Raw genomic sequence first — 18,362 nt, 5'->3', positions numbered from 1 at the left:
TTAGGAATACTGCTGAGGGCATTTAGATAAAGCTTTCCTTATGCTAAAGGTCAATTCTGGCAATGCAGATACATAGCAAACCCCAGGCAAAATTGGTCCACAGAATATTCCAGGTTTGAGCTTCATAAGTTATGACAGCTTGTTGCCATCAGGACAGAGATTAAGATAACATCCATTGCCTTAAAGAATTAAGAAACATAAAGTATCTCTGACCAAGTTATGTGATGGGGGAACGAATTTAAGACAAAACAGCTAAAGGAATTAGTCACTGGATTATTAAATTACAAGTGAATGGATAGTGATTTACTCACTTTGGTACTGTCAAGGTATTTTCCTCTGTTAAAAGTGAAATAATAAGACATGTAACAAAACAGTCCTTCTCATTCAGTACAGAACTAAAATACAGAATGGGAGCTCATACAATTTTCAAAGAATGAAAATAAGAAGCATGAATTTTGCTGATATAACTATATTGAAGCATAATGAAAAACAGATGATCACACTTGACGCTGGTCTCACAAAGGGTCACTATAGTTGAGGCCAGGCAAGCAGCACCACACGAGTTCTTATAAGTAAAAAAATATATAGCAGTTGCTCCAAAAGGACAGTACAATTCTATGACAACAATAGTATTGAAGAAAGGGCTGCAACTTCTGAGCTCTAGGGCAATGTAACTGGAGGATACCCCAAAGATGAGCTGGAGAGCACCCCACCTCCAGGAAGTTCCCAGGTAAGGATTGTAAGGCAATCGCCTGAGAAGTGCAAACTTCCCATGGGCAATTGCCCTGTACTGGCAACCATCCAAAAATGTGATTTAAATCACAAACTTCAGATGGCTCCGACTGTGTTACATCAATAATTACCAAGAAAAAGTTTGAAGAAGTAAAACCACTTCTAAAGTCTGGGTAACTATTAGACAGGCCCATACCAACCCCCCACCACGGGAATTGCCCCAACCCTGGAGGCTCCCCCCAACCTCCAACAATCAACCACAACGCCCCCCCACTCCCAATCCAAACCCTACCCAACCCCCAAAACCACAGGTCTCCCCACCCTTACAGCGTTCCCTAAACCCCACGGAACTCCCCACTCCCAACTCTCACCGCCACACTGAGGACCTATCATACCAATCCACCCCCATAAAATCCTATCATCTTACCTCATATGCTTACCTTCTCCCTGGCCCATCGAATACCTTTAAACTTGGCTGGACCTTTAAGTTACCTGGTTTACAGCAAGCTAGTGCCACAAAAAAGGCAGCATGGCCTCCTTACATCTGACTTTACAGCCCTCAACGCTAGGCTCCAGAGATATGCTGCCCTGCACTGATCTCATCCGACTGGGCGAGATAGGATCAAAAAAAATTTCAGGTAAGAAAGTCGGAGTGGAATGGCAATCCAGCTCTGATTGTCACTCATGGAAGTTCAGGCCTAAATATGTCAAAGCCAAACATAAAAAGTGTGATCAAAAGTCAACAGCCAATGTGATTGCCTCTGCTCTTTCGTCTTTCAATAACATTTTCTCCATCATCCTCATATTTTTAGGATTTTCAGTACATTAGGACAGTGATGTGCTTTGATACATGGGCATGTGTACAGATAGTGGATCTACTTTAGCATGAAGGCGTCACAGCATAACCCCGTTTTTTTCTATCCCTTATGTTCCACACAAATATATTTTCTGCAGGAAGAGAAGGCTAAGCATTTTTTCTTCTGTAGAAATGCTAGATCAAATATTGCTACCCGATTAACTTGAGGGTTAGTATTTCTCCTACTCCTCCAAGGTCACTATGGGCTGGCTTAGTAACTCAGGATGCTTGTTCTCAGCCAGAAAAGTCGAACCCAGTTATACTACTCATTTAAAGAAGGTAATATCAGTGTGTCTCACTTCTGTCTCAACATGAGACCAGGAGCCAATGTCTTTGAAATGCAGGACAACCTGATTCAGAAAATGATCATTGTCAAAAAATGCATGTTAAAAATTGAATTGCAAAAGGTTAAATTTTAAAAAGATATTTAAGTACTCTGCTCAACTTCTGTCACATATTTCCCATAACAACTAGACGATATGATCATTTGTATAGACCTTCCAAATTTTCAAAGAGAAGCAACCACTTTGCAAATTTTCAGTAGAAAAGGGTTAATTTTAGCCGCAGGTTTCTACCTCACCTGCATAACACCACAATGGCCCAGAACTTCCAATCTCCAGACGGTAGTACATTGGAGGTACCCCCAAAGACATGCTGGGGGGCCCCTTGGAAGTCCTGATGCACTGACTAAGTGGGAATTTCACAGGGTGTTTGGATTTACAATGGGCAATTCTCCTACGCCTGAGGAATCTGAGTTCCAGTTGGAGAATTCCAATGGATTCAACTCACTTGCCAGAACAATTACCAAGGAAAAAGGTTAAAAGGATTAAAACTAGTTCTCAATCCTAGGTAACTTTACTACTGGTCTCCCCCCACACCACCCCAACCAACCACCAACCCCCATCTGGACCCCCCCCCAACTTACCTCCCGACTCTATCCCTCCAAAGCCTAACCCTCACCCACTTACCTGCCACCCTATCCCCTCACCCACTTACCTTCTTTCCACAGCTTTAGGACATTTAAACTTACCGGAACACAGCAGCTAGTGCCATAAAAAGGGGGCGTGACTTGGGCCAAAATCATTGGGGGAAGCTGTGAAGAACAGGTACACTCCGTATTTCTGATGAGGCCCAGTTTGAAAGTCCGGGCAAGAAATGCAGAGCTCCATCTTAGGGTGAAAAAAAAGGAGCAGAGTGGCAATTCGACAGTGTTTGCCAGACCTTGGGAGACTCGGTCTAAAGCCGCAGGCATGGATGTCGGATCTATCTTTCCTAAAACTTTCCCTCTTCAAAAAAGATACTCAACTGTGCATCAACTTAGTTGTAAAATAAGAAAAACTGTTGACTTCATTGAGATAATTTCCACCTTATTACTCCATTTTATGAACTTAGTAAATCTTTTCCATCAGCAACGTCTACTGAGAGCTGGCTCATTCATCAACTTTGCTTTAAGTCTGTGAAGACGTCAGAACTACAAATTGGCACTATATTAAATAAGTATGACATAGAATACATGACACAGAATGTCTAAGCTCATTGGGTAAAAGTTTGTAAACCAGTGATAACGCTTACCACAATCATTTCTGAAGTTTCCAAAACGATACATTCACAGCCTCGTCTCAGGCTTCCTGCAGTCTGTTTGCCAAAACTAGAACAGGGTAAAGAAAAGGAAACTGGTTTAATTAATTTGATGTAAACAATGATTTGAGTTATTCACGGCCACAACATTTGTCCTGAACAAATTCACAGTCCGAGTCAAGACTTATAACATAACATGAGATATGACATAAGAACCTAAGAAGTAGGAGTAGATATAGGCCATTCGGCCCCTCAAGCCTGCCCCGCCATTCAATAAGATCATGGTTGATCTGCCCCAGACCTCAACTCCTCTTTTGCGCCAGCTCCTCATAACCTTCAACTCCCCAATGTTTCAACAATCTATCTACCTCCTCTTTAAATACTTTCAGTGATTTAGCCTCCACAACTCTCTGGGGTAGAGAATTCCAGACATTCGCTACCCTCTGCGAGAAGAAATTCCTTCACATCCCAGTTTTAAATGAGTGCCCCCTTATCCTGTAACTATGTCCCCTAGTTCGAGATTCCCCCACTAGTGGAAACGTCATCTCAACATCTACCCTGTCAAGTCCCTTCTGAACCTTGTACATTTCAATAAGATCACCCCTCTCTCTTCTAAGCTTTAATGAATAAAGGCCTATCCTGTTTAGCCGTTCTTGATAAGTCAACCTCTTAATTCCAGGAATCAGCCAAGTGAATCTCTTTTTATCTGCCTCCAATGCCAGTATATCCCTTCTTAAATACGGGGACCAAACTGTATACAGTACTCCAGGTGCGACCTCACCAACACCCAGTACAGTGGTAACGAGGCTTCCCTATTTTTAAACTCCAATCCTCTAGCAATACAGGCCAAAATTCCATTTGCCTTCTTAATTACTTGCTGCACCTGCATGCTAACTTTTTGTGTTTCATGCACAAGGATACCCAGTTCCCTCTGTGCTGCAATTTTTTTAGAGTCTCTCTCGATTTAAATAATAGTCTGCCTTTTGACTTTTCCTACTTTCCGATATTAAACTCCATCTGCCAAGTTTTTGCTCACTCACTCAACCTGTTTATATCCCCTTGCAATTTCCTCATGTCCTTGTCACAACGTGCCCTTCCACCTATTTTTGTATCATCAGCAAATTTGGATACATTACAGTCTGCCCCTTCCTCCAAGTCATTAACATAGATAGTAAATAATTGAGGCCCTAGGACTGATCCTTGTGGCACTCCACTAGTTACGTCTTTCCAACCTGAAAAAGACCCATTATTCCCGACTGTCTATCTTCTGTGTTAACCAATCCTCAAATCCATGCTAATACATTACCTCCAATTCTGAGAGTTCCTATCTTGTGCAATAACCTTTTATGTGGCACCTTATCGAATGCCTTCTGGAAATCCAAATACACTGCATCTACCAGTTCCCTTTTATCAACTCTGCTTGTTATATCCTCAAAGAACTCTAGCAAATTTGTCAAACATGATTTCCCTTTCACAAAACCGTGTTGACTCTGATTGTGTTAAGCTTTTCTAAAATGTCCTGCTCCTTCTTCCTTAATAACGGACTCCAGCATTTTCCCAATAACAGATGTTAGGTTGACTGGCCTATAGTTTCCTGCTTGTTGTCTCCCTCCCTTCTTGAACAGGGGGGTCACATTAGCGATTTTCCGATCTGCTGGGACCCTCCCGGAATCCAGCAAGTTCTGGAATATTTCTGGAATATGACTGTTTGATATGATTTCTCAGCTGCTTCATATTATTGGTGATCTTGCTTTCAGAGGTTGATAGCTGGCAGACATGACTTTCCAGTCACCTGCTATAACATTTTACTCCACTGACAACATTGGGATATACCTACTAGTGAGATGGCTACCAAGGTTTCCCATCTTTATTGTTAATCTTACAAACCAATGATTAGAGACTTCTGGCTTAGGTCAGGATTAGCCTTTTTTTAAAAAATTCATGAGATGTGGGCGTCGCTGCCTAGGCCAGCATTTTTTTGCCCATGCCTAATTGCCCTCATTCAGAGGGCATTTAAGAGTCAACCACTGCTGTGGGTCCGGAATCACATGTAACAATGATGCCCACCTATGATGTTCATAGGTGAGAGAAGTTATTGTTGGCACCATTTATTTAGACAATAATATGAAAGCAAAATGCTGCAAATCTGAAGAACAGAAAATACTGGAGGTACTCAGCAAGTCAGCCGGTATCTGCAGAGAGCAGAATTGGGGGTAATGTATTAGCATGGATTGAGGATTGGTTAACACAGAAGACAGAAAGTCGGGATTAATGGGTCTTTTTCAGATTGGAAAGACTTAACTAGTGGAGTGCCACAAGTTTCAGTCCTAGGACCTCAATTATTTACAATCTATATTAATGACTTGGAGGAGGGGGCAGACTGTAATGTATCCAAATTTGCTGATGATACAAAAATAGGTGGAAGGGCATGTTGTGATGAGGACATGAGGAAATTGCAGATATAGCGTCAGTGGCCTGAATCCCCCAAAATGAAGAGTGACAAGCCACACATCTTAAGTTGCTGATGCATCTCAGGAGCCTGAGGAAATCCCAATGTGCAGTACTTATGTGGAAAGTTCAAACTTGTGATCACCGGGTTAACGCTACCTTAACTGTTCTGCAATTCCCTATAACAGTGGGATCAGATGGCCAGAATCATGGAGACTTGGGCTGTTGTGCTATACTTACTCTGGTTTTTACACAGATTTACTTAGCGCTTTTCCTAGTGGGTGCAAAGCCTGCTAAGAAGCGCAGCTTGAAAAAACTCATCTGGAGTGTCAAAGCACTCCAGCACAACAGCAACCCTGGCAATGTTTACCTGCCCCCCTCACTCCTGGTAATCTTCACCACTCCCCACAACATTCACCCCTTTCCAACAATGTTCACTACCACCCCCACCCCACCCAAGTGATATAACTCACATTAAAAGGGGAAGGTCTTTTAAGGGTGCCTGGAAGGTCTTTTGAACATGTGACATATCGGTAGTAGCCATCATATAGTTAGAGCTCCTGGGACAATCAGAGCTCAATACCTAGAGAAGCCAAGCTTGATCACCTGGAGTCTATATGAAACCAGGTTGTATAAATCTATTGTATAACACTGACTGAGTATTAAACTTGGATTTGGACAATTTGCTCAAGTCTGAACCACGAGGAATGATTTAACTGAGTTTAGAGATATTTCCTTACAGGAGGTATGTTATAAAGTGGAAGGCAGGAGAGGTTACATGACAAAAGGGGTGATGGCACAAGGTAAAGAAAATGGTAAAGGGATAAGTAAAGAAATAAAAGATGGATCTAGGTCTGCATGTAATTGAGAATAGCAGAATCATCGCCAAATATCATCAGCTGCTTCATCAATGACCTTCCTTCCAACATAAGGTCAAAAGTAGGGACATTTGCTGATGATTGCATAATGTTCGGCACCATTCGGGACTCCTCAGGTACTGAAGCAGTCCATGTCCAAATGCAGCAAGACCTGGACAATATCCAGGGCTTGACAAGTGTAAAGTAATACTCGCGCCAGGCAATGACCATGTCCGACAAGAGAAAATCTAACCATCTCCCCTTGACATTCGATGGCACTACCATCACTGAATCCTACACCAACAACATCCTGAAGGTTACCACTGACCAGAAACTGAACTGCACCAGGCACATAAATACTGTGGCTACAAGAGCTGGTCAGAGGCTGGGAATTCTGTGAGAAGTAACCCACCTCCTGACTCCCCAAAGCCTCCCCACCATCTACAAGGCACAAGTCAGGAGTGTGATGGAATACTCTCCACTTACCTGGATGATTGAAGCTCCAATAACACTCAAGAAGCTCAACACCATCCAGTTCAAAGCTGCACGCTTGATTGACACACCATCTACCACGTTCAACATCCACTCCCTCCACCACCGACGCATAGTGTCAGCAGTGTGTACCATCTACAAGATGCACTGCAGAAACTCACCAAGGCTCCTTTGATGGCACCTTCCTAATCCACAAGCTCTATCGCCCAGGCCAAGCGCAACAGACACATGGGAACATCACCACCTGCAAGTAACCCTCCAAGCCACACACCATCCTGGCTTGGAACTATATCACCATTCCTTCATTGTCGCTGGGACAAAATCCTCGAACTCCCTCCCTAACAGCACTGTGGGTGCACCTACACCATATAGACTGCAGTGGTTCAAGGAGGCAACTCACCACCACCTTCTTAAGGGTGATTAGGATGGGCAATAAAAATGCAGGTCTTACAAATGACATCCACATCGTGTGAAAGAATACTTAAAAACAAATGTAGTCACACAAAGGAGGATAATGCTGAATTTTTGACAAGGATATCATCGTGCTGTGGATGATACGGAAATCTGACCACAGAGATTCAAGCAGCAAGTATTGGGGGAGATGAGACCAAAGTTGGATAACTGTTACTTATATTGAGGACCTTACACAGAAAGGAGTGCTAACAGACAGACCTCACCACCAAAGAAGACCGCTAGCACATAAAATGGCACTGAAGGACAGTGCTGGTAAGTGGACGGAACCACAAGGGAATGATGGCTCATGAACGCCACAAACAGGCAGGGAGCACTAGCATATGGAAATCACAAAAAAGTGTCAACAAATAGGCACAACTAATCGTGAGCGCTGGGATATAGGGTTACTACCCAACAGGGAGCATTGGCACACAAACAACATATGACAAGCCTCCATGGAACATAACACAGCAAATTCAGATCTTTATCATCTCAATTTTTAAATGTATTTCTGCCCTGCAGCACTTCAGATCATTCAAAAAAAAAATGATGTGCTGTAATTCTATATTTGAGAAGTGCTCTACCATTTCTACACAGCAGTGTTTAGGAGCCAAGCATGTTGCTACTCCTAATGCGCTGAGAGTTGCAGTGAATGTTCCATGACCTTGAATAATGTATACCATAACAGGGCGCATGGTTTTGTAAGCTTATAACAGAGATGGCAATGTAACTGAGAGCACTATAATAAGGGTGGTTGTTGTATAAAATACGCAGAAAATTATAAGACAGAATACACTCTCATACTGAATATAAACATAGATACGTATATTACATTAATCTGCACTACAGAAACAAGCCATTTGAACTAACTTGTCTATTGTAGTGTTTATGCTCCTTTCAAATCTCTTCCCACCTTACTAACCCTATCAATATATCCTTTTATTACTTTCTCCCTATGTACTAATCCAGCTTTCCCTGAAATCTGTTATGACCTCAACTATTCCATGTGCTAGCAATCTCTACATTCTCACTTTCTGGGGAAAGGAATTCCTTATTGGGTATATTAGTAACTATCTATATTTAGGACCTCTACTTCCCACAAAAAATAAATGCAATTTATAATCTTGATAGTAATGAATGAAATCATTGTAGAAAAAGGGTTTAAATGTAACATTAAAGTAGAATACATGTAGCAAGTTAAGAACAATTTGTATTAGCTGCAGTGTTCTGTCATCAAAAAAGCTGTCTCCTTAACAAAAAAAATGCCTCTTTAAACCTTCCTGTGAACTCTTTCCACCCCAGCTCTTCACTTTTTGTTTAGTGTCGCCTTCTCTTAAATGTAGTGCACTTCATTTTCACAGGGAATACATATATAAATGCATATATAATTGCTCTGCTGTAATTATGATGAAATAAGTTCTAATATTTTTTTCATGTCAAATTATGTAGTCCATACACATCCTCAATAACTCCCCTGCTCTTCTTCAGAATAATGCCATAGGATCTTTTACATCCACTCAAGTGGCATATAGGGCCTTGATTTAACATCCCATCTGAAAGCCCGCACCTCTGACAGGGCACTGTTCCTTCAGTGCTACACTAGGGTGTCAGCCTTAATTTTTGTGCTCAAGCCTTAGATTGGAACCCAGAACCTTGTGTGATTCAGGGCCGAATGTGCTACCAACTGAGCCACTGCTGACCTCAGTGATCATGCACATACATACTAATTCAACTCATCCTCAGCATTGGTTTCTCCTTAAGCCACTTACCTCACATAAAGTTGATGGATTAAAAATCAACAGAACAGTGGAAAACAGACAAATACTTCAGCATATTTCTTTGAAAAATGATCCTAAGGGTAATTCTGCTCTTCCAAGGTACCCCAAGTGTCTTGCAGCTTTCTCCATCACTGTCACAACTTTAAACTAGGATGTGGACCAAGTACTGTAATCCAGTGGTGTTAGTATCGATCTGGCTCAAACACCGCTGCTTCTTAATGAACATGCAAGAAGCAAGCACTTGTTTTACAAACAGGCATTGTAAAATTGTGCGTTCTCACCTATCCAGTTTACCAGTTCTTTACTGCAACACCAGTTTGCACTAATCTGAACACAAATGTGTCAACCTTGTGCACAAACAAACAGGCTGACTTAGTGAAAATGATATTTCAAATCCACCCTGCTTAGCTTATTGTAACCCCAAAATTAGACAGTTTCCATGTTCATCATGTCTTATTCATCACAGCTTGGCACTAAGAGTGGAAGCTCAAACTTCATATTAAATTTACAATTATGCAGATGAGAAAGGGTAGAAAAAAAATGGTTAGACTTGTAAAAATCAAATTGCTTAGGAAAACGATATTAGGGTTGACAGGTTAGAAAATTTTCCAAACAAAACCTGTTCAGTAGGTTTTATAATATTTCCTATGTCTACTGCTGCCTTCCACCACCCAGTATATATGGCAGCTTATCTATGCATTGTCACTATAGCAACACCTAGAGTCTACTCAATAGCTTCAAAAACAGAAATCTGTAGGCTGTGTGCTCTGTCTAGACACTGAATTTCTTCACAAAGTGAAGGTCTGATTTGTCTAATTGTCCCTGAATGGCTCAGTGAGTGGAGAATCAAAGACATAACTCTGACAATGTGGTATTGCGGTATTTGCACCATTAAGCGTGCCATTCCAATGCACCTTTAAAATTCTCATTATTCCTTGAACATAATGTAAAAGGTAGCTGCATAATCTTGGACAAATACTTGTACAAAAATTCCATAAGGCCAAGTCATGAGCATGTAACAAGAGAACGTATGTTCACTGTTATTTTCACCTTTCAGCCTCGCTGTATAAAATTAGTCCTTCAAGGGCTTAATCATTAAAAATTGATAATATAAATTATTGATAATTGATAATGATAATTTAAAATTATAATATTAAGGATAAATTAGCACTATCACAAGGTAGATTTTTTTTTCCCTCTTTTGTTTTCTAACACTGAAGATTTAATGGATATGGTTAACTTCTTTTCCAGAAGTATCGTAATTGCAATCCCAAGTAATCTAAAACTGAATCAGAAAAGCTCGTCATTATGCTACCTTAGTGGATTCATGTCTTTCATACCAATGGTTAAGGTTACAATGCAAATAGAAGCCAAGTAATATATAATGTCATAAATTATTTCACCAAATGCCCATTCATTAATGCAGTATAAAAGTGTATCTGGCATGGGCATGATTGGATGATTGGCCTCCTCTTATTCTGTGTCATTCTAATATCATTCCCACTCATATGGCAGAAACATCTGGGTCATATTTCTGAAATGATTCAAATATGTCTATCTAAAGTTATAACTTGAGATAGAGTTTTCATTCTGCACAATGCTTCATCAAAATACCTAAACTTCTTCTATATAAATTCTCTCAACCAAATGTTCAAAATAGATTAACAAGTTTCTATGAATAATAGTGCACATACAGAAACCAAAATGGTACAATTGAGAATTCACCGTGGTCAAAGCTAGTAACACAAGATTGGCTGATAGTAGCCCATGTTACACTGCACTTGATTTTCTTTTCTGTTGACTTCAGTGGTGCAAAACAGGCTATCAGTCTATTGTGCATTACTGACCTTGGTCAATTTCACCCCAATATATCTTAAAAACTACGCAATGGACAAAGCAGCAGCTCACTTGCAACCTGTTAAAATGTATTCCTCCTCCAAAATTTTAGAAACATCTGTTACCAATATGTAATTGTATATTCTGGCATACACATGCATACATTGGATTTCACTAAAATGTCTTTCATGATCAAAACATGTAAGGCGCTATTTTCTCACCCCCACACCACCACCACCCCTCCAGGGGTCTTTTATTTCATCATTGGCAAAAGTGGGTTTAATAAAATAATAATCTAGTGTTGGCACTGTTGTTGGTGGATAAAAGTTGACTGTCCCTTTCAGCCAGTTCGATATTTCCTTGTGTTGAATTACTGGTAATTGGCTGCATTTTAAAAGCAGACATAAGGCAGGCAATCAGTGCTATGTATCGCTGGCAACTTATCATACAGCAAATGCATATCTTTTGCAATGACATTTACAATAAAGTCAGTGATTATTTGTGACTTTCTTTTTAAAGCAGTGCACTTACAACAAACAGTCATGATAACTTGACTTTTTAAAGTATTGTTGGATTTACTACCCTTTCATGGACATTGCCTCAAAAAGCCATAATCGAACTTATTTTGTTATCCTTTGTACTGATTTTCTGAGGTTATTTATTTTGGACAGCTTTATCCTTCATTTATTTCCAACATTTCAATTGCTCACAATATTCCACTTTCCATATTCCTGCTTTGTGTGTTTTACATAATGGAAACGACTGAACACTGTTTTCCAAATGTTAATGCCACCTATTTTGCCCAAGAATGACACATGACTAAATCATTCTGAAAACAGATATCAATTTGAATGAAAAACAATGTCGCTTGGTAGTACAGAACTTGAATATTTCTGAAAATAGAGACATGTTGCCAAAGCTTTTCATTATATACTCATCAGGATAAACGCAAGAATAGCAAATTTCAAAAGATCATAACAATTTATACTGTGGGAGATTTGCTGATTTGGTTGGCAGGTTGACTCTGATTGCTATCTCTATGACAATGCCTCAGCCAATGGCAAACTAAAGGTTCCCTGTGCTTCCAGGTAATTAAAAAAAAGCGCAAGGCTTGAACATATCTCTTTTGCTTGTAGAGAATGGGGCCATGTGTGTAAATGTATGTCACTTCTAGCGAGCATAAATGAGTCATGTTACGAGCTTAACTGATTATCTTAAAATAATTGTTAGTGTAGCTATTAGCGTATTCAGGACTGTTCAGCAAAATGCTGCTCAATCACAGAATCACATCTAATGGTAGTTGTTTTGTTGCGGGTTTTGAAAGCATGGGCTGGATGAACAGAGTTTGTATTCTACCTACTACAAATAGCCAGGGCAACATGTTGTTTGATTCAATCAGCCAATCATTGGGACATACAGCCCATGTACCTGGCACTGCACTGGCACTGAAACTCATCCACAAAATTGCTCGTGTGGCAAGCAGAATGACTTTCTGGACTGACTGCAGCACCCTACGAGTAGAAAATACCACTCACAGTCACGCTCAGCTTGCTTAATATGTTGTTCAAAATTTTTGAGATGAACGTTTTGAATTTTTGAAAAGTGGTTCATTTTGCTTGCTAGAAGAAACATACGTTCATACGCAGGGACCTATTCTCTGCGAATGAAAGGAATACACTCAAGCCTTGCACTTTTTTTGACTTACCTGGAAGCATGTTTTGGGGGGAGGAGGGGGGGGTGGCTGGCAAATAAGTCCCCATTGGTTTCTCCACTGCAATGCCTCATCAATCAGAGTTGACTTGCCGAGATATCAGCACCCACCCCCCCACCACACACACCCCCACCCCACCCTCCAACCTTTTCTCCTTTAGTATAAATTGTTGTAATCGTTTGAAATTTGGCACTCTTTCTTTTGTCCTGATGAAAATATGGCGCATGACGAAAATCTTCACAACATTCCTCTAGTTTCTGGGCAGTCACAGCGTCATATAAAGCGTGGATCAAGGGACAAGGAAACTTGCCCAATTAGCCCACTCTTTCCAGCAGAATATGCACAAGATCCATCTTTATGGTCTCTGTCCAGGTTAGTTATTCGCCTGAAGAATGGTAAACAGATAAAATTTCCAAGATTATAAAAATGCCACAAAGATCAAGTAGAAATATATATCAAGTTATTACTACATCACTCAAATTATCTCACAAACAACAGGTTTTTTTAAAAAACATATTCTTGGGATGTGTCACCTGCAAGACTAGTAACTATTGTCCACCCCTAGTTGGCCTGAAAAGGCAGTGGTGAGTGTTCTCCTTGATCCACTGCCAACCATTAATGGAGGTACTCACACAATGCTGCTTTGTAGAAGGTTCCAGAATTTTAATGCGGTAATGATTAAGATACAGTGATTTACATCCAAGGCAGGAGAGCATGACTTGGAGAACAACTTGGAAATAATAACTAAAAGCAAAAAACTGCAGATGCTGGAAATCCGAAATAAAAACAAAAACAAAAATACCTGGAAAAACTCAGCAGGTCTGACAGCATCTGTGGAGAGGAACACAGTTAACATTTTAACTCTTCACCAGAACTAAGGAAAAATAGAAAAGAGATGAAATATAAGCTGATTTAAGAGAGGGTGGGACAGGCAGAGCTGGATGGAGGGCCAGTGATAGGTGGAGATTGCCAAAAGATGTCATAGACGAAAGGACAAAGGGTGTTGACAGTGGTGATATTAGCCAAGAAATGTGCTAATGGTGACATTAAGAGTAGAAAGCAGGGCAAGCAAGGGACAGATAGCCCTTGTGGGGGTGGGGTGGGGGGAAGGGATCGAAAAGGTAGAGATAAAACAATGGATGGAAATACATTTAAAAATAATAGAAATAGGTGGGAAAAGAAAAATATATATAAACTATTGGAAAAATGGGGATCAGAAAGGGGGTGGGGATGGAGCAGAGAGTTCATGATCTAAAGTTGTTGAACTCAATATTCAGTCAGGAAGGCTGTAAAGTATCTAGTCGGAAGATGAGGTGCTGTTCCTCCAGTTTGCGTTGGGCTTCACTGGAACACTGCATGGAAATAATAGTGTTCCAATGCATATGCTGCCCTTGTTCTTCAAAATGGTGGAGCTTGCAGGCTTGTTAGGTGCTGGAGGGCACCAGTAGATGGCAAACATTTGGCCAGAGTGGACTGGGAGCAGCTACTTTTAGGTAAATGTGCATCAGAGCACTGGGACTCATTCAAGAAGGAAATAGGGAGCGTACAGGGACAACATATTCTGGCAAAGACAAAGGGTGGGACTAACAAATCCAGGGAACCCTGGATGTCGAGGGACATACAGGATTGGATAAAGAGAAAAAGGAAGGCTTGTAGCAGATACCAAGGGCTCAAAACAGCGGAAGCCCGAGAGGAGTATAGAATGTGTAGGGGGAACTTAAAAAGGAAATTAGAAGAGCAAAAAGGGGGCATGAATAAACATTGGCAGGTAAAATAAAGGAAAATTCAAAGTTATTTTACAAGTATATTAAGAGTAAGAGGATGACTAGGGAAAGAGTAAGGTCCATGAAGGACCATAGTGGTAATGTGTGTGTGGAGTCGGAAGATGTAGGTAAGTTTCTAAATGAATACTTTTTGTCGGTGTTCACAAGTGAGAGGGACGACATGGGTATGGAAATCAGGCAAAAGGAATGTGATATAATTAAAGAAATTAGCATAGAAAGGGAGGAAGTTCTAAGTGGTCTGGCAGGCTTAAAAGTAGATAAATCCCCAGGCTTGGATGAAATGTATCCCAGGCTGTTGAGGGAGGCAAGGGAGGAAATAGTAGGGGCAATAATTTTCAATACCTCTCTGGCCACAGGAGAGGTGCCAGAGGACTGGAGGACAGCCAATGTGGTACCGTTATTCAAAAAGGGAGGAAGGGATAAACCAGGGAACAACAGGCCAGTTAGTCTAACCTCAGTGGCGGGGAAATTATTGGAAGCATTTCTGAGGGACAGAGTTAATCTACACTTGGACAGGCAGGGACTAATCAAGGACAGTCAGCATGATTTTGTTAAGGGGAGGTCATATCTGAACAATTTGATTGAATTTTTCGAAGAGATGACCAGGTGTGCAGATGAGGATAATGCAATTGACAGAAGTCTACTTGGACTTCAGCAAGGCTTTTGATAAGGTCTCGTATGGGAGACTGATAACGAAGGTAAGAGCCCATGGGGTCCATTGCAATTTGGCAAATTGGATCCAGAATTGGCTGAGTGGCAGGAAGCAGAGGGTGTTGGTTGAGGGGTGTTTTTGTGACTGGATGCCTGTGTCCAGTGGGGTTCCACAGGGATCGGTGTTGAGTCCCTTGCTGTTTGTGGTATATATAAACGATTTAGACTTGAATGTAGGAGGGTTGATCAGTAAGTTTGCAGATGACGCGAAAATTAGCAGGGTGGTAAATAGTGAGGAGGATGGCTTTAGATTACAGGAGGATATAGACAGGCTGGTCAGTGGCAAATGGAATTTAATCCGGATAAGTGCGAGGTGATGCACTTGGGCAGGACAAACAAGGCACAAGAATTCACAATGAATGGTAGGACCCTGGGAAGTACCGAGGATCAGAGGGACCTTGGTGTGTGCGTCCACCGGTCCACAAATAGATAAGGTGATAAAGAAGGCATATGGGATACTTGCCTTTATTAGCTGAGGCATGGAATGTAAGAGCAGGGAGGTTATGCTAGAACTGTATAATACACTGGTTAAGCCACAGCTAGAGTATTGCCTGCAGTTCTGGGAATCCACATTATTGGAAGGATGTGATTGCACTAGAGAGAGTGCACAGGAGGTTTACCAGGATGTTGCCTGGGCTGGAGAGTTTTAGTTATGAGGAGAGATTGGATAGACTGGGGTTATTTTCCCTGGAGCAGAAGAGATTGAGGGGGGACATGATTGAGGGGGGGACATGATTGAGGTGTATAAAATTATGAGGGGCTTGGATAGGGTAGACAGGAAGGCACTTATCCCCTTGATAGAGGGATCAATAACCAGGGGGCATAGGTTTAAGGTAAGGGGCTGGAGGTTTAGAAGGGATGTGAGGAAGAATTTTTTCACCCAGAGGGTGGATGGGAATCTGGAACTCACTGCCAGAAAGGGTTGCAGAGGCAGAAACCCTCAAGATTTAAGAAGTATTTGGATGTGCACTTGCGATACCATGGCATACAAGGCTATGGGTCTAGTGCAGGAAAATGCGGTTAGAACAGTTAGATACTTGTTTGACCTGCGCAGACTTGGTGGGCCGAAGGGCCTTTTTCTGCGCTGTAGACCTCTTTAACTCTACACATTGCAGCCATAGTACAATGGTTGAAGAGGGCATCAATGTTAGTCTGGAGGACAAACTGCCAATTATATGGACTGCTCTGTTCTAGATGGGGAAAATCTTTGTGTTGTTGCAGTTCCACCCATCCAGGCAAGTGGAGAGTCCAACCCACTCATCAATTTTCATATATGATGTGAAGTGAATTGAATTGGTTGAAGACCAACATCTGTGATAATTGGAGCTTCAGGGAGGTTTTAAGGAATATGTTCTAAAAGGTTACGTGAACCCTTTTTTGCACAGAGTTTAGGATCAGTGGGTTTAATTTTACAAAGGGATTACCTTCATCTTCTAGCCGCCAAGCTATTGGTCAGGAAGGTGGTGAAGGACCCTCCTGCCCAAAGGTGAACTGAATCAATGAAAAGGCCAAATAAAGGCCTCTTCTTGCTACTGCTGGCATTTAACCAACAGCACTGGGCCCTATAGTACAAGCTCTGACAGCCTCCCAGTGGGCACACAGAGGCCCCTCTTTCCCACCTGCCCGAGCATCAACGGAAGCACCTGCTCTCACCAACACCTACCCCCTCAAGGTCATCCGATTGGCAGGCAGCTCCCCTTACTAGGGACGTCCCGCCAGCCATAGCTGCAACCAATTAATTAAATGACCCCTATAAAGTGTGACTCCACATGGCTGCAGGCACAGATGCAAGATCATCCATACATCCCCACTCTGCCTTCAGGCCCTTCATCAGGATTCCTTGCTGAGGGAACAAAAATATTGCTCACTTCCTGTAAATAAATGTAACCAAGTGGTTTTAGTCTAAATGGCAGGGAATATTCTACCTTTTGGATGAGACAAGTAAACATGGTGGCATCTTGTGTAATTTCCAATATCAGTATTCCATGACTGGGGTTATTTATTAGATATGGATATTCTAAGCTATGCCAGATAAACAGGACAACCCAGGTTTCAGTAAAAAGGAAATGTGAGCTACTTCTAAAGACACATTTGTTATACTCAAAAAAATATTGGATAGAATATGAAAGCACAATAATATCGTATCCATAAATCTGATCACAGCCCACTTTCATATCACTGCAATATCCAGCAATAAGAAAATATACAGAATTATGAAGCTTTCCACCCTGATATCATACAATGAATCACCTAGAAAAAACAGAAATAGCAATATACAACCAAGAGGATTAATCATCACAGGAAAATTATGTATACACTAAAGCAGTCATTTCTCACTAAAATGTGCTTATTAGTGCCATAAATATGGATTATTCACAGATTAATGAAATTGCATTTTCAAATGTTACACATTAAAGCATTCAATGAACATTTAATAATGTTCTACTTTGTTATACACACGTGGCTACATATATGCATATCCTGTAAAATAGTTTATTTTTTTAAAAAGCATTGAAGCTGCTAAGCCTTTTTGCTGTGGACAAGAAGCTGTGATGGATAACACAGCACCATCTACTGGCTAATTAAAATATATTCTGTTCGACAACCATTAACAGGTTTTCAAGCAGTGTTATAATAGCAGATGGGCATAAGTTGCAGAGTCCAGACATTTTATTAGTTAATGCATAAGATTTTTCAACTACAACAGATGTTCACAAACAAATACTGAAGACTTGAACATTGTGATCAGCTGTGAAAGTTTATTCAACAGTCCAAAGTGGAAGGAAAGTGAACTCAACTTCTTGTCACGAGCTTGGAACTCCAAATCCCATAAGACCCGAGTTTCCGCAAATGCGCTGACCAGGAGCAAAAACCTGTGTCATGTGGCCAGGTGAAAAGCACCATTGCAGATATGAATCTGATGCAGGGCACAGGGAGAGATCCCAAGAGAAGAGCCCCAGGCAGGAGACAGAGACAAGGGACAGAGCAAGATCCTAGTTAAGAAAGAGAGCAGAGAAAGAGGCTCCAAGGAACACAGGGCTGAAGTCAGCAGGCTTCAAAGTTTAGCAAGCTCAGGAGAACCCTGAAGAACCAACAATTCAGCGATGAAGGGAGGCAGCGCGGGCG

General features: G+C 41.2%; 1 protein-coding gene across 8 annotated transcripts in view; it reads right to left on the bottom strand.

Annotated features, from left to right (window-relative positions):
- Window positions 1–18,362, bottom strand: part of rapgef6 (Rap guanine nucleotide exchange factor (GEF) 6) — a 419,806-nt gene that overhangs the window by 253,172 nt on the left and 148,272 nt on the right. For all 8 annotated transcript variants that reach the window (XM_041193252.1, XM_041193254.1, XM_041193259.1 and 5 more), the window contains one exon: window positions 3,161–3,236. In XM_041193252.1, coding sequence (XP_041049186.1) covers window positions 3,161–3,236 — 76 coding nt within the window. The remainder of the gene's footprint in view (window positions 1–3,160; window positions 3,237–18,362) is intronic.

This window comes from Carcharodon carcharias, chromosome 8 (genome assembly GCF_017639515.1).
Source record: "Carcharodon carcharias isolate sCarCar2 chromosome 8, sCarCar2.pri, whole genome shotgun sequence".
NCBI classification, from domain to species: Eukaryota; Metazoa; Chordata; class Chondrichthyes; order Lamniformes; family Lamnidae; genus Carcharodon; species Carcharodon carcharias.
The sequence above is the reverse complement of the archived record's forward strand: the minus strand, read 5'-3'. Positions and strand labels throughout refer to the sequence as shown.